The sequence below is a fragment of the Gallus gallus genome, chromosome 33 (assembly GCF_016699485.2).
Source record: "Gallus gallus isolate bGalGal1 chromosome 33, bGalGal1.mat.broiler.GRCg7b, whole genome shotgun sequence".
NCBI classification, from domain to species: Eukaryota; Metazoa; Chordata; class Aves; order Galliformes; family Phasianidae; genus Gallus; species Gallus gallus.
Genome location: NC_052564.1, coordinates 1,916,704 through 1,930,714, shown reverse-complemented (window position 1 = coordinate 1,930,714; position 14,011 = coordinate 1,916,704). Strand labels below are relative to the sequence as shown.

The 14,011-nt window shown below is 48.2% G+C and overlaps 1 protein-coding gene across 1 annotated transcript; it reads left to right on the top strand.

The window, feature by feature from the left end:
* Positions 1–1,274: 1,274 nt before the first annotated feature.
* Positions 1,275–2,213, top strand: OR14J1L81 (olfactory receptor 14J1-like 81). Its single transcript, XM_428160.6, has one exon. The coding sequence runs from the start codon at positions 1,278–1,280 to the stop codon at positions 2,211–2,213; it is 936 nt and encodes a 311-aa protein (XP_428160.4). The 5' UTR covers positions 1,275–1,277.
* Positions 2,214–14,011: the final 11,798 nt, after the last annotated feature.

Sequence of the window (14,011 nt, the reverse complement as noted above, 5' to 3'; positions counted from 1 at the left end):
AGCAGCTCTTCTGCACAGCAGAGCAGGGCTGAGGGAATGAATTGCAGGTGTCATGAGGAGAGAAGAGAAAGAAGAGAGGGATTACAGGATGTATGGGCTGTGAGCAGGCAGAGAGCTCGCTGCAGGAGGATTGCTCACAGCTCTTGACAAGGTAAGTCTCTCGCTGTAGGCCATGAAGCTTCTTTTCCTGGAGGTATCACTGAATTTGAGACAACCCCTAGCAGATCAGGCTCAAGACACACCATGTTTCCTAACTGTGGGAAAGGACCTGCTCCAGATGAGGGTTTCTGCGCTGCAGTGTCAGAGCACAGCCCTGAGGGCTGCGTGTCCCAGGATGGCTGCAGGCTGTGCAGCCGGGGGTGCAGCCCGGTGCCCAGGGCTGTGGTGCAGAGCAGGGTCCCTGCTGTGCCCCAGGGGCTGTGTGCCGGGGCAGGGACTCTGCCGCCTGCCAGGCTCAGCACTCAGCCTGCCCGGGGAGCTGCCCAGGGCGCTGCGGGGAGACGTGTGGGGGGAAGGAGCCCCCCGGCAGGGCAGGGGCCTTCTGCTGCCACAGCTGCTGCCTGGGGCAGGGGGATCACAGCTACGCTGCACCCCAGAGTGTTTCCGAGAGCACTTTGCAAGAGTAGAGACAAGGCAGGGATTTTCCTTTTCCTATTCTTAGGGAAGGGGAAAGAGTTGGAGGCAGAAATCTGAAAGGAAATGTCAAGTATGATCACAGCTCTGAGAATCCTGAATTGTACCTCTCTCAGTCTGCTGTTATATGAGCAATCTCCTCATGTGCTTTCATCCTCTCCCCACCCAAAGGGCAGCACCAGCTGAGATAATCGTCCTTTTTTTTTTTTTTTTTTTTTTTTTCCTGCACACATGAACATGGAACTACCCTGCAAACAGCAGCTTTCCCTAAGAGAAATTTAAGTGCACAGAGGTAGGGATGGGCGCCCTGAGTGCAGACATGGTAAAGACATGAGACATGGAAACAGCTCCTATGAGGAAAATATCCAGGAGTCTGGGATATGATTAGGAAATGAGAGGAAGGCTAAAGCTCCTTCAGCTTCTACTTCTTATAGAATCATGAACCTCATGAAGTTAAACTGAAGTGATGGAGCAAAATGAACACTGTGCTTAAAGAAATAAAGTCTTTATAGAATGGTGGGATGAGTATCACTGAGAATGGTCTTGTCTTGTCATATTATAGTATACCAGGAGGTGTGACTGTGAGAACTGCCTTGTCATTATCTTCTGCACCCTGAACAGGACTCCATGCCCAGGAACCGCAGATGCCCAACAGCAGCTCCATCAGCGAGTTCCTCCTCCTGGCGTTGGCAGACACGCGGCAGCTGCAGCTCCTGCACTTCTGGCTCTTGCTGGGCATCTACCTGGCTGCCCTCCTGGGCAACGGCCTCATCAGCACAGCCGTAGCCTGCGACCACCGCCTGCACACCCCCATGTACTTCTTCCTCCTCAACCTCGCCCTCCTCGACCTGGGCTGCATCTCCACCACTCTCCCCAAAGCCATGGCCAATGCCCTCTGGCACACCAGGCACATCTCCTACGCAGGATGTGCCACACAGGTCTTTTTCTTTTTGTTTTTGTTTTCAACAGAATATTCCCTTCTCACCATCATGTCCTATGACCGCTACGTTGCCATCTGCAAGCCCCTGCACTACGGGACCCTGCTGGGCAGCAGAGCTTGTGCCACCATGGCAGCAGCTGCGTGGGGCGCTGGGGTCCTTAATTCCGTGCTGCACACTGCCAATACTTTTTCCCTGCCTCTGTGCCAAGGCAATGCTGTGGATCAGTTTTTCTGTGAAATCCCCCAGATCCTCAAGCTCTCCTGCTCACAGTTCTACCTCAAGGAAATTTCACTTCTTGTATTTAGTATATCTTTAGCATCTGGGTGTTTTGTTTTCATTCTTTTCTCCTATGTGCATGTTTTCAGGGCTGTGCTGAGGATGCCCTCTGAGCAGGGACGGCACAAAGCCTTCTCCACGTGCCTCCCTCACCTGGCTGTGGTCTCCCTCTTTGTCAGCACTGCCACATTTGCCAGTCTGAAGCCCCCATCACTTTCCTCCCCATCCCTGGACCTTGTGGTGGCAGTGTTATACACAGTGGTGCCTCCAGTCATGAACCCCATCATTTACAGCATGAGGAACCAGGAGATCAAGCAAGCTCTCAGGACACTGTTTGGAGATAAATTGCTTCGGCACCACTAAAATGGAAAAGCTCAGACTGCCTTTATTTCATCTCTTTCACCCTCACTCCCGCTTTGTTGTTCCTATGGTAGTTTTAATTCCAATAAAGCAATACTGTTCATCACATTTCTTCTTTGTTTTCTACCTTTGTCTTCTGTCTGGCAATCCTAATGGACAAAAGTAACCCGGCTCTTTGAATCAATAAAGAAATCACCAGAATATCATTGATCTCAGCTCCCACCTCCTATGGATCCCAGAGAGCAGCCCTGCACACAGGAGGGGTGCAGGAACCAAGAGCCCAACTGCCACACGGAGCTGCAGCCCTGCTGTCTGTGGGGCTGTCCCTCACCGCCCAATGGCCTCTCCCTCTCTGCTGCCTTTCAGTTGTGCTGCTGCTGCTTCCCTGGAGCCACGGCCATGGGCAGCAGCAGGACGGGGTCTTTTCAGTGCTGCTCTCTTTGCAGCACCACGCTGTTTTCCTTTCTCCTTGCAGTTGTGTCAGCCCTCAGGTCCTGTGTTATGTAGCAGACCAAGGAGAAACACTTTTCCTGAGGTGTGCCTGGAATTGTCTCAAACGCTTGGAAGAGCACTGCCATGTCAACAGATGGAACGCTGGAGACTTGGGGGAGGAGAATCTTGTGAAAAATGATGTGGCCTTGCTCTGTTCACTGTGTTCCCATTGTGCTGGAAAATGTTCTGACTGCAAACTTGTTTTTGATGGACCTGTTTATTGCCAACTCACTCTGAGCCCGGGATGGCACACCTGTACATCTATGTGAGAAACACGCTCAAGATCAACAGTTTCTAATCAGGCCAAGATCTCTGTGAAGAGAAGTTTATTCATTAGTGCAGTAATGGGCGCACACCCCTTACTGACAAAGGAAAAATTGCACAACTAGTCAGTGAAATCCATCCCATTGTATACCCTGGGTCCGACGCAGGTAAAGCCTCTCCTGGCACTCACTGGTTGAGCGTCTCAGGCTCAAAACCTTCCGACGCTGTTGCTACCTGACATTTCCATACAGTGTCTGTTACCAACCCTTTGTTTTTAGGTGTTTTCTGTACTTTTTACGGCAATAGGAGGACAATATTTTCAACAATCTGCCCACTAGTTCTGTCCTGTAGCGGACTCTCCCCTGCCCTATATAACTGTCTTACCTAGTATTGCCTGTGCCAATTCTACCCAAGTCCGAACGCCCCAGTCTCAACCTTGCTCTGTTCAGCAGCTTTCTTTGTGACTGGGAATTTCCACTGCAAAAACACCATCTACCTCTCACATGGTTTTACTCACCCTTTACTTCATGACACTTTACACCGGGTTTATTCACACCTTACTTCAGGATGTACTCACACTTTATTCCAGGTTTACTCAGACTTTGATTTAAGTTTATTCACAGTTTACTCCATGTTTACTCTTACTTTTCTGTTGGTTTTGCTCACTCTATACTCCAGGTGTACTCTCACCTTGCTTCATGTTTTACTCGCACTTTACTCCAGGTTAACTCACACATCCGTGATCAGTCACACTTTTCTCCGTATTTTTCTCACTCTTTTCTCTGGGTTACTCAAACTCACACTTTGGGTTCATTCATGCATTACTCAAGCTTTCTTCTTAGCTTTTTCCAGGTATTACACACACTGCTCAACAGGTGTACTCACAACTTCTTTCAGGCTTACTCACACTTTACGCCTGCTTTCCTCCGACTATACTCACACTCTCTGCTGGGTGTAGTCACACTCTAGTCCAGCTGTACTCACACCTTACTCTGGGTTTTACTCACACTTCACTGAAGGTTTACTGACACATTATACAAGGTTTACTCACAGTTCACTTTATGTTTACTCACACTTAACTCCGTGTTTACTCACATATTACTTCTTGTTTACTTATACTTTATGGAGTGTTTACTCACACTTTACTCAAGGTCTACTCACTTTGTACTTAGTGTTTTACTCTCCCTCTCCTCCAGCTTTACTCACACTTTACTGCAGATTTACCTATACTTTATTTCCGATTTTATTCAAGCATTACCTTTGGTTTCCTCACACTTTCCTCTGGGTTTATTCTAACTTTTCTCTGGGTGCACTCACATTTTACTCCGAGTGTTCCTACAGTTTAATCAGGTTTTTACTCTCCCTCGACTCCCGGTTCACTCACACTTGACTCCATTTTTATTCACAATTTACTCTGTGTGTGCCCACACATTACTCAGCATTTTCTCTGGGATTTACTCACACTTTACTCATGTTTTACTCACACATTACTCTAGGTTTACTCTTATGTTTCTCCTGGTTTTACTAACACTCTATTCTAGGTTTTCACACACTTTACCTTTGGTTCAGTCACTACTTCGGGCGTACTCACACTTTACTGTGTATTTTGCACACACTTCACTTCATGTTTATTAACACTTTACTCCCTGATAACTAACTCTTTACTTCCAGTTTACTCACACTTTTCTTTCGGTTTTCACAGATATTATCGCGGGTTTTGTCACAGATTACTCTGGGTTTACTCTTACTTTTCTCCTGGTTTTACTCCTCTCTACTAAGGTTTTTCTCACATGTTGCATTGGTATTATTCACACTTTTCTCTGGCTTTTACTCACCGTTTACTCCAGGTTCATTCACTTTTTACTTCCAGCTTACTCACAGTTTACTCTGGGTTTTTACTCACATTTTACTCTGGGTTTTTCTCAGACTGTACCAATGTTTTACTCACACTTTACTCCAGGTTTACTCTCTACTTACTCAGGGTTTACTCACACTTTACACCACACTTTTGTCCGTGTATACACACCCATCAGTCCAGGTTTTTTCACACTTAAATCCATGTCTTCCCATGCTAAACTGCAAGTCTGCTCACAGTTTACTCCCGGTTTACACACACTTTATCACAGGTTGTCATACTCTACACCGGGTGTACTCATGCCTTTCTCTGGGTTTTACTCACACCTTACTCTGGGTTTTACTCACACTTTCCTTTGGGTCTACACACACTTTACTCTGGGTTCAGTCACACACTACTCCAGGTGTACTCACACTTTACTCTGAGTTTATTCACACTTTTCTCCGGGTTTACTCACACTTTTCTACAGTATTTACTCACCCTTTACTTCAGGTTTACTTGAACTTGCTAAATCAAGTTATTGCTGCTGATAACAGATGCTTTTCTACATTCTTAGACAGTTAGCATAGACAGTGGGTCTCCCATTTTTCCAATTAACATCATTATCTATCCTATGTCTGGAATGCAAGGTAGCAGGCTCGGACGGTAAAACCACAAATTATCAAAGAATCAGCAGATTATTGAATAGAGTTGTGGCTGATGGGATGACCAACCAGAGTCAGCCAAGTGTCCTCCATCCTACCCCAAGCCCAAGAAAATAACGCAACCATCTTTGTCAGAAAGACCACCATGCATGTGTACAACTCTCATTTTGGGGACACATTGCAATAAACCAGGCTTTTCTTAGACATCTAATGCATGTTTGCAGCTTGCTCTTTAAGCAGTTGCTTTTCTTGCCCTCCAGTATGCAAGCTAGGTGGCAATATCCCCTCTGCATCCAGCGTGTGTGCAGTGCTCATTAAACATAGCTGTGTTATTACTACTCTGTGGTTACAGAGTTTCATTTCTGCACATCGGTTCTGTCCCTCACTTCAGTGCTCGTCAGCCCTCCTCCAAAGCGCTCAGTCCCGGCACCTTCCCGTCAAGACGAACAGATCACCACTCTGCCGGTCTTGAAGTGGGACCCTGGGAGAAGAACCCTTCTGCATAGTGAGGGGAGGCCGCAGGCCTGAGTCTTAGACCCCAGCCCCGGGCCGCTTCCCCACCATGCTCCAATCCCTTCCCAAGTGGAAGACGAGAGACAAGAAATATGCAGCAGAGTAGAGCTCCTTGGGGGGGAACGGGAAGCGGCAACCGGCAGGGCCCCCCAGAGCTGCCTTAGTGCTGAGCAATGGGCCACAAGGCAGGGATAGATATGTTGAGGTGAGGTCACTTGTGCAAGCAGAACTCACCACCTTGTAACAGGCATGTGGCTGAGATGGTGTTTGAGAGCTTATTCCTGTCTCTGGAGGTGACAAACCTGCCGCAGGAACAAGGCTGGCAAAGGGCTTTGGAAGTCATTCCTTCTGTAGTAGCCAATAGGACAGCCTTGAATTCATGGCTGAGCTCTGTACCTTTAGGAATGCAGCTCATGGTCATTCCCATGTCTCTGGTAATCCATCAGAAGGCACCTGCTGGGCAGGTGGACTGAGAGATCCCTTCTGCCTGAGAAGCTGATTGCCTGCATACAGGAAGAGGCCTTGGGTCCTTGTTTTCACATCCCTTGCCCGTTAGCACATGATGGGCGCATAACTTGGACATGTCTGCCTGAAAGGTGTACATCAGGCATAGGACTTGAAAGGTCATGGTGAGATTTCATCTGTGTGGTCTGCTGTCAGGCTAAAAGAAGCTGATGGGTTGGTTCACTGCCTGGAGGGTAGATTGTGAGATGATGGCACTTTCCGTCTACTGGGACTGGTGGAAGACATTTGGTACGGCCCAGTATGAGACCCTTCTCTCTGAAGAGAGAGGCATGAGGCATGAATTGATGGATGGACCACTCACTGTATGTGGAATTGGATGGATGGTCACAGCCAGAGTTGTGGTCAACAGCTCAGTGGCTGTGTGGATAGAATGGGAATTTTTCAGGGGTCTGCAGGTGGTACTGGTGCTATTTAACCTCTTTGTCACTGACTTGGACAGCGCTGTTGAGTGCACGTTCAGCAAGTTTGTGGGTGACACCAATTTCTGTGATGTGGTCAACACAGTAAAGATAAGGGATGGCACCCAGACGGACCCTGACAAGCTACAGAGGTGGGTCAGTGAGAATCTCGTGAAGATCAAGAAGGCCATGTGCAAAGATATTCATATGGGTCAGAGCAATCCCAAGCAGAAATGCGAACAGAGTGCAGAATGCACTTAGAGCAGTCCAGAGGAGAAACACTTGAGGTGTTAGTTGATGAAAAACTCAACACAAATCAGCAGCGTGCACTTGCAGCCCAGAAAAACAACCACACCCTGGGCTGCATCAAATGAAGTGTCTGCCCTTCAAATCCATCTCACACATCTCTCCACAGAGATAAGGATGTGATGTGGGACCATGCCAAAGGCCTTTCAGAAGTCCAGGTAGATTGTTGTACAGGTCTGTGTAACTGATGTATTGTGAAAGTGTCCACATTGTCATTCTGACCATAAAGAACCACAAAATTTCATGAAGCTTGGGGAAAATACTGATTTCCCATTTAGATATTGAAAATGTTGAGCTAAACAAAATCCAGTAAATCCATGAACTAAGGTTGTGTTATGGTAAAATTCATCTTCTTACTACACACACAAGGAAATAATTGTGTATTAGATTGTTTCTTTGCTTACAGCTGGCAGCTGGTGGATAAGTGTGTTTCTGTAACTTAGCAACCTTCACTTCAGTATCCAGAGAGCTGTTATTGGAATGGCCTGCAGTTCAGCAATGACCAAAGCATTCAGAAGAGAATCATTACCCGAGCTGCAGTGACACAACAGACTGGGTGTGAAAGCAAGAAGAGAAATAACTAACTGCTACACAGGGGTAATTTAGGAAGTTACTGATAAATATTAGGAAAGGAGGTCAGGACATGAGAGAACAGAACTGAAGTACAAAAATAGGAAATCACTACAGTTACACTGAACAGGTAAGGAATAAGAGGCATGTGAAATCTTAACTGACACTGAGCTGATTTCTGTGTTGGAAATCTTTCAAATTATATAAAATATTGGTCAAATGTGTTGTGGGTTAGGTGTAGTTTCAATTAATATATTAAGGTGAAAGGGACGCCAAATTCAATAGCTGTTCCCAAGTGTGCAGTGAAACCTGCAGAGAAACCTGAGTTCCAGGTGATTTGCGGGTCCCCAGTATGCCCCATACAGCACACAGCCAGCCCTGTTCTGAGCTCTGCCGAGCTCTGGGCCAGGAGAGGGTCTGAGCCAGGCTGCCCATTCCCCAGTGCAGGCACTGAGCCCAGTAAGAAAGTGGAATGGCCCCATTTCAGCCATCAGCCCTCAGCAGATTACGGTGATAGTGTTGCTGGGATCCACTGGTGTGAGGTCTGGGGCTGGTGGTAGCTTCTTTCAATACTGTCTCCTTTCTGTTCATGCAACAGGAAGCTTTGCTGGGTCTGTGCCCTGAGGCACCTTGCTTTGTGGCCCCACGGGCATGGGGTGGTCTGCAGGGCCCCAGGATCCCTCTGCCAGCTCCTTTTGCTTGTGAGCTCTCAGAGGCTGCCATCCTTGCAGTGGACTGAGCAGAAGGCTCATTCTGCCCATAGTCACAACCAGATCCTGGTGCTCCATCTACCACCCAGCACGCTCATCTTGTGTCAGGGTTGTCTTTGGGGTTATGGCTTGCATGAGGGGTGGGAGACTGTCACAGGGACTTCTGCCTGGGACAGGGACTGAGCAACAGCAGCAAGGGCATAGGGCTCCAGGTCATAATTGATTCTTCAGGGAAATTTCATGACCACATCAACTCCCATCAGACCCCATCCCTCCTCTCATCTGTTTGGCCATTGATGGGTGTCTCTCTGCTGGCCGTGTTGATCAGAGTGGGTAACAGACCCAGGTGGACAGGGAAGAGTGCTGATAAAACCTCTCCCTGGGAGTCTGGGGGTGTGCAAAATGCTTGGAATGACAATGGGGCATTACCAAAGGCACTATGTGTGCACAGGTATGCCCGAGGAATCTTCCTCCAGCCTCCCGTTCCGTTCCTGCTGCATCCCCACTGCCTCCACAGTGCCCACTGGCATCTCCTTACCCCCCAGATACAGAAGAATCACACAGAGGCTGTGGGGCAGTCAGTACTAACCCAGAGATCATGTGGCCTTCAGGAGAAAGAGAGCAGGGTGATGCCTCAGTAGAAGTGGAAGGAATCCAAACACACGTTAAGTACATGAAAACCACTTAGAACAATTATATATATACACACATGAACAGTAAAGAAGAATGCACCTATTCATATAAATAAATAAATACTATAAACATAAAAGAACATAAATAGGCCAATAGTGAGGAAGGCTGTGACTCATTTGTAAAGACAGATGAGAAGTTTATCCCTGCTGAAATGTGTCCATGACATAATTTTCCTCACTGCATCCTTGAGCTCCTGGTTCCTCATGCTGTAGATGAGGGGGTTCACGGATGGAGGCACCACCGAGTACAAAAATGACACCACCAGGTTCAGGGATGGGGAGACCAGGGAATGGGGTTTCAGGTAGGCCAGAAAATCAGTGCTGACAAAGAGAGAAACCACGGCCAGGTGGGGGAGGCACATGGAGAAGGCTTTGTGCCGTCCCTGCTCAGAGGGCATCCTCAGCACGGCCCTGAAGATCTGCACATAGGAGAAAAGAATGAAAGCAAAACACCCATATATGGCAAGGACACTAAGCACTATAAATCCAGTTTCCCTGAGGTAGTCTGATTCTGAGCAGGAGAGCTTGAGGATCTGGGGGATTTCACAGAAGAACTGGTTCACAGCTTCACCTCGGCACAGTGCTTGAGAAAACGTACTGGCAGTGTGCAGTATGGAATAGAGAATCCCAGTGCCCCAGGCAGCTGCTGCCATGGTGGCACAAGCTCTGCTGTCCATCAAGGTCCCATAGTGCAGGGGCTTGCAGATGGCAACGTAGCGGTCATAGGACATGATGGTGAGAAGGGAATACTCTGCACCAAAGAAGAAAAGAAAGAAGAAGACCTGAGCAGCACATCCTGCGTAGGAGATGTGCCTGGTGTGCCAGAGGGCATTGGCCATGGCTTTGGGGAGAGTGGTGGAGATGCAGCCCAGGTCGAGGAGGGCGAGGTTGAGGAGGAAGAAGTACATGGGGGTGTGCAGGCGGTGGTCGCAGGCTACGGCTGTGCTGATGAGGCCGTTGCCCAGGAGGGCAGCCAGGTAGATGCCCAGCAAGAGCCAGAAGTGCAGGAGCTGCAGCTGCCGCGTGTCTGCCAACGCCAGGAGGAGGAACTCGCTGATGGAGCTGCTGTTGGGCATCTGCGGTTCCTGGGCATGGAGTCCTGTTCAGAGTGCAGAAGATATTGACAAGGCAGTTCTCACAGTCACACCTCCTGCTATGCTATAAAAACTTTTCTTTCTTTTAGGACCATGTTCATTTGCTCCATTCCCTGAAACTGATTTCATGAAGCTCAGCATTCCATAAGCAGAAGCGGCTTATAAAGCTTTTGCCTTCCTCTCTTTTTCTTATTTTTTCCCCACTTCCTGGATATTTTTATCGGTTTCCAAGTCACATATCCTTACGCCAAGTGCACTTAGAGCCCACAACCCCAACCTCTGTGCCCTTCAATTTCTTTTCGAGAAAGCTGCGTATTTGAAGGATAAGTGCATTATTCATGTCTGCAGAAAACGACAATAATTTCAACTGGTTCCGTCCTTTGAGAAAGGAGACGCTGAAAGCACATTCTGTGTGACTGTATACAAAAGAAATGATTGATTAGAGTATAATTCAGGAGTCTCAGGGATGTGTTCAAAGTTGACAGCACCTTTTAGATTTCAGCCTCCAATCCTTTTTTGCTTCCCTCAGGATATAAAAGAAAAATCCGTGCCTTGACTCTCCTCTTGCAAAGTGCCTTTGAAAACATTCTGTGGTGCAGTGTAGCTGTGATCCCCCTGCCCCAGGCAGCAGCTGTGGCAGCAGAAGGCCCCTGCCCTGCTGGGGGGCTCCTTCCCCCCACACATCTCCATGCAGCACCCTGCGCAGCTCCCCGGGCAGGCTGAGTGCTGAGCCTGGCAGGCGGCAGAGTCCCTACCCCGGCACACAGCCCCTGGGGCACAGCAGGGACCCTGCTCTGCACCACAGCCCTGGGCACCCGGCTGCACCCCCAGCTGCACAGCCTGCAGCCGTCCTGGGACACGCAGAACTCAGTGCTGTGCTCTGACGCTGCAGCACGGAAACCCTCAGCTGGAGCATTTTCTTCCCCACAGTTAGGAAACATGGTGTGTCTTCAGCCTGATCTGCTATGGGTTGTCTCAAATTCAGTGATACCTCCAGGAAAAGAAGCTGCATTGCCTGCATTCAGAGACTTACCTTGTCAAGAGCTGTGTGCAATCCTCCTGCAGCGAGCTCTCAGCCTGCTCACAGCCCATACATCCTGTAATCCCTCTCTTCTTTCTCTTCTCTCCTCATGACACCTGCAGTTCATTCCCCCAGCCCTGCTGTGCTGTGCAGAAGAGCTGCTCCTGGGCACAGCTGTCTCTCTGCAGCACTGCCCACTTTTAGGAGCTCCCTCTGTCCCAGGAGCCCGGCCCACATCAGCAGCAGAGGATGTCATTTTTATCCTTCCCACTCGTTTCCCCTGAGATGTCCCTGGGTCTCCACAGCCAACAGCTCCTGAAAAACAACAGCATCATAACTCTACTATGGAATCTGCTGCATTATCCAGTGAATGTCCAGTGGACGGTGATATTTCACAGGCATCTGGTTAGTCCTACCAGACAATATTTGCTGTAACCAAAAGGGCACACAGACCAGGACAGGGAGGGGTGGTGGCACTTCCCCTGGACAGGGCAGTGATCCAGCTGAGGCAGTGCAGGCATCTCATCCCTAGATGGAAACCCTGGGGCTGAAATGGATTTCAGCTCCCCATGACCCACAGGAGCTGGGATTCCTCTGGTTCATATCAGGTGTGCACGCAGAGTTGCCTCCATATGAGCTTTGGCTTAGAGTCGTTATCCTTCAGCTGGGAGTCAGTTGCTCACACACAGACCCTGGGTGATGACCAAGATGCCTGAGGTACCTTCAACTGATGAAACCTCAGTTTTCCGTGAATGGCATCAGTTCAGCCAAGTGTCATGCCAGTTCCCTGGGCTGTCCAGCACACTCACATTCAGCTGCAAATACAGAACAGGGCCGTCGGGAAAGCCATGCCTTAAGAGTGTCTGTGCTGCCTGGTCAGATCCAAGTCCCTCAATGTGTTGAATGACTGTGTGTCACCATCTGAACACAAACTCCAAAGATGAGCTATGCAGTCAGGATAACTTCACAATTTGGATGTTTTCTTATGTGTTTTTATGCTAATGAGAACACCAACACATGCTGAGCTAGAAATCCTTGTACAATTGCAGGCCTGAGTTCCTGGTTGGGACCACAGGGACACGGTTAAATGGCTTCCACAACTGGACTGCAGCACAAGGGGGAAACAGAGTTTTTATGATGGATGGGCAAGGAGACAAGGAAGGGCGACTGCCCCCTGTGGGAGTGCACTGAGCTCTGCCTGGGGATGGCAGAGCAGCCAGGTCAGAGCAAATGGAAATGGCCAACAGAGGAGCCCAGCAATGTCTGTTCCTGGCTTCCTGATCAGAAAGAGCAAGTGAAAAGTGCCATCTACAGACAGATGGGAGCCTCATGTTGTCAGGCCTTGTCCATATTTTGGGCCTTTTTCACTCCAGTATCTGCAGCAGGGACAGAACAGCAGGGCATATGGCATCCAGGAGATCCCTGGAGAGCACAGATGGCTGCTTCTTGACCAAGCTATAGAATTGCAACTCCCTTGCTGTGGGCAGGGCTGTCACACGGTAGATGTGGATGCCTGGGGTCTGTGACATCATGAACGTCTCCAGGGATGGGGCATCCAAAACTTCTCTGGGCTACCTGTACTGTGCCTCACATCATGATTTTAGGAATGTAAGGAATGTTGTCCATACATCAAATGTAAATCTCTCCCTTAGTTCGTTGTCATTCATCCTTGACCTATTATTCAGAAATGACGTGAAGGGTAACTCTCCTCCCGTTTTAAATGAAGAAGACCACGGCTAGAAGACGGAGGGAAGGCATTATCCAGAGTAGTCCCTCCAACACAAGAAAGATGTCTGCAACCTGGAGTGTATTTTGTAAAATTCACACAAGCTGATTGGTTTTGGAGCAGTTTTCGTGTGAGGAGACACAAAGAGGGATCTTCTTTTTAGAGCTGTAAGTCTGGAAGACGTTAATGTCAACAAAATTGAAACAAAGAATTGAAGACAGAGATAGAAGTGAATGAAAATGTACTAACACACTTCAGAAATTCTGATATTCTCAGATGTCCACTTTCTTTTTAAGTTGAAAACACAGGGGATTTTGTGTCTTTTTTTTTTTTTTTCTTTTCTTTTTTTTTTTTTTTTTTCTTTTTAAGAAGGACAACATTTTCTAGAACTCAGTTTGAAGGATCTGAATTACACAGATTCCTTCAGGTACAGCGGAACAGGCAGTGGTGCCTGTGCCAATGCCCTGTGACTAATGCCCAGTGTCCTCCGCTGCTCTACCCTGCAGCATATTTCATGTCCTTCATTATCCAGGTGTCTCCAGCTCTCCTAAGTAATGACCATGCTGAAGGGCATGTTTTCAGCAGGCCATCTGGACACACGCTCTTCCCACTGCTCTCCACATTTCCCCATCCCTTGCTCTTTCTTCACTAAGATAATTAACCGCTATCTGGTTGAACTGTGATCTTCAGGGAGATTTTTGGAACCTGCTCCATCTCTCCGAAGTCTGATGGACTCTCTTGTCAACTCCTTCACTGTGATTATATCTATCTTTTCCTTTCTCTGTCTAACTCATTTCTTGTACAAATATTCCTTGTGAAAGACAAACCTCAGTAGATGCTACTACTCAGTTGTAGCTTGGACAAGGCAGGCAGTTGATCAATGTGTTTTACTGTTCATTCAATTGCATCATATTTAGTCCTGTTTGTTGGCAAAAAAGAGAAATCTTTCCTTGCCCACGTGCAGCTGGTTCTCTGAGGAAAGCCAGTGGGA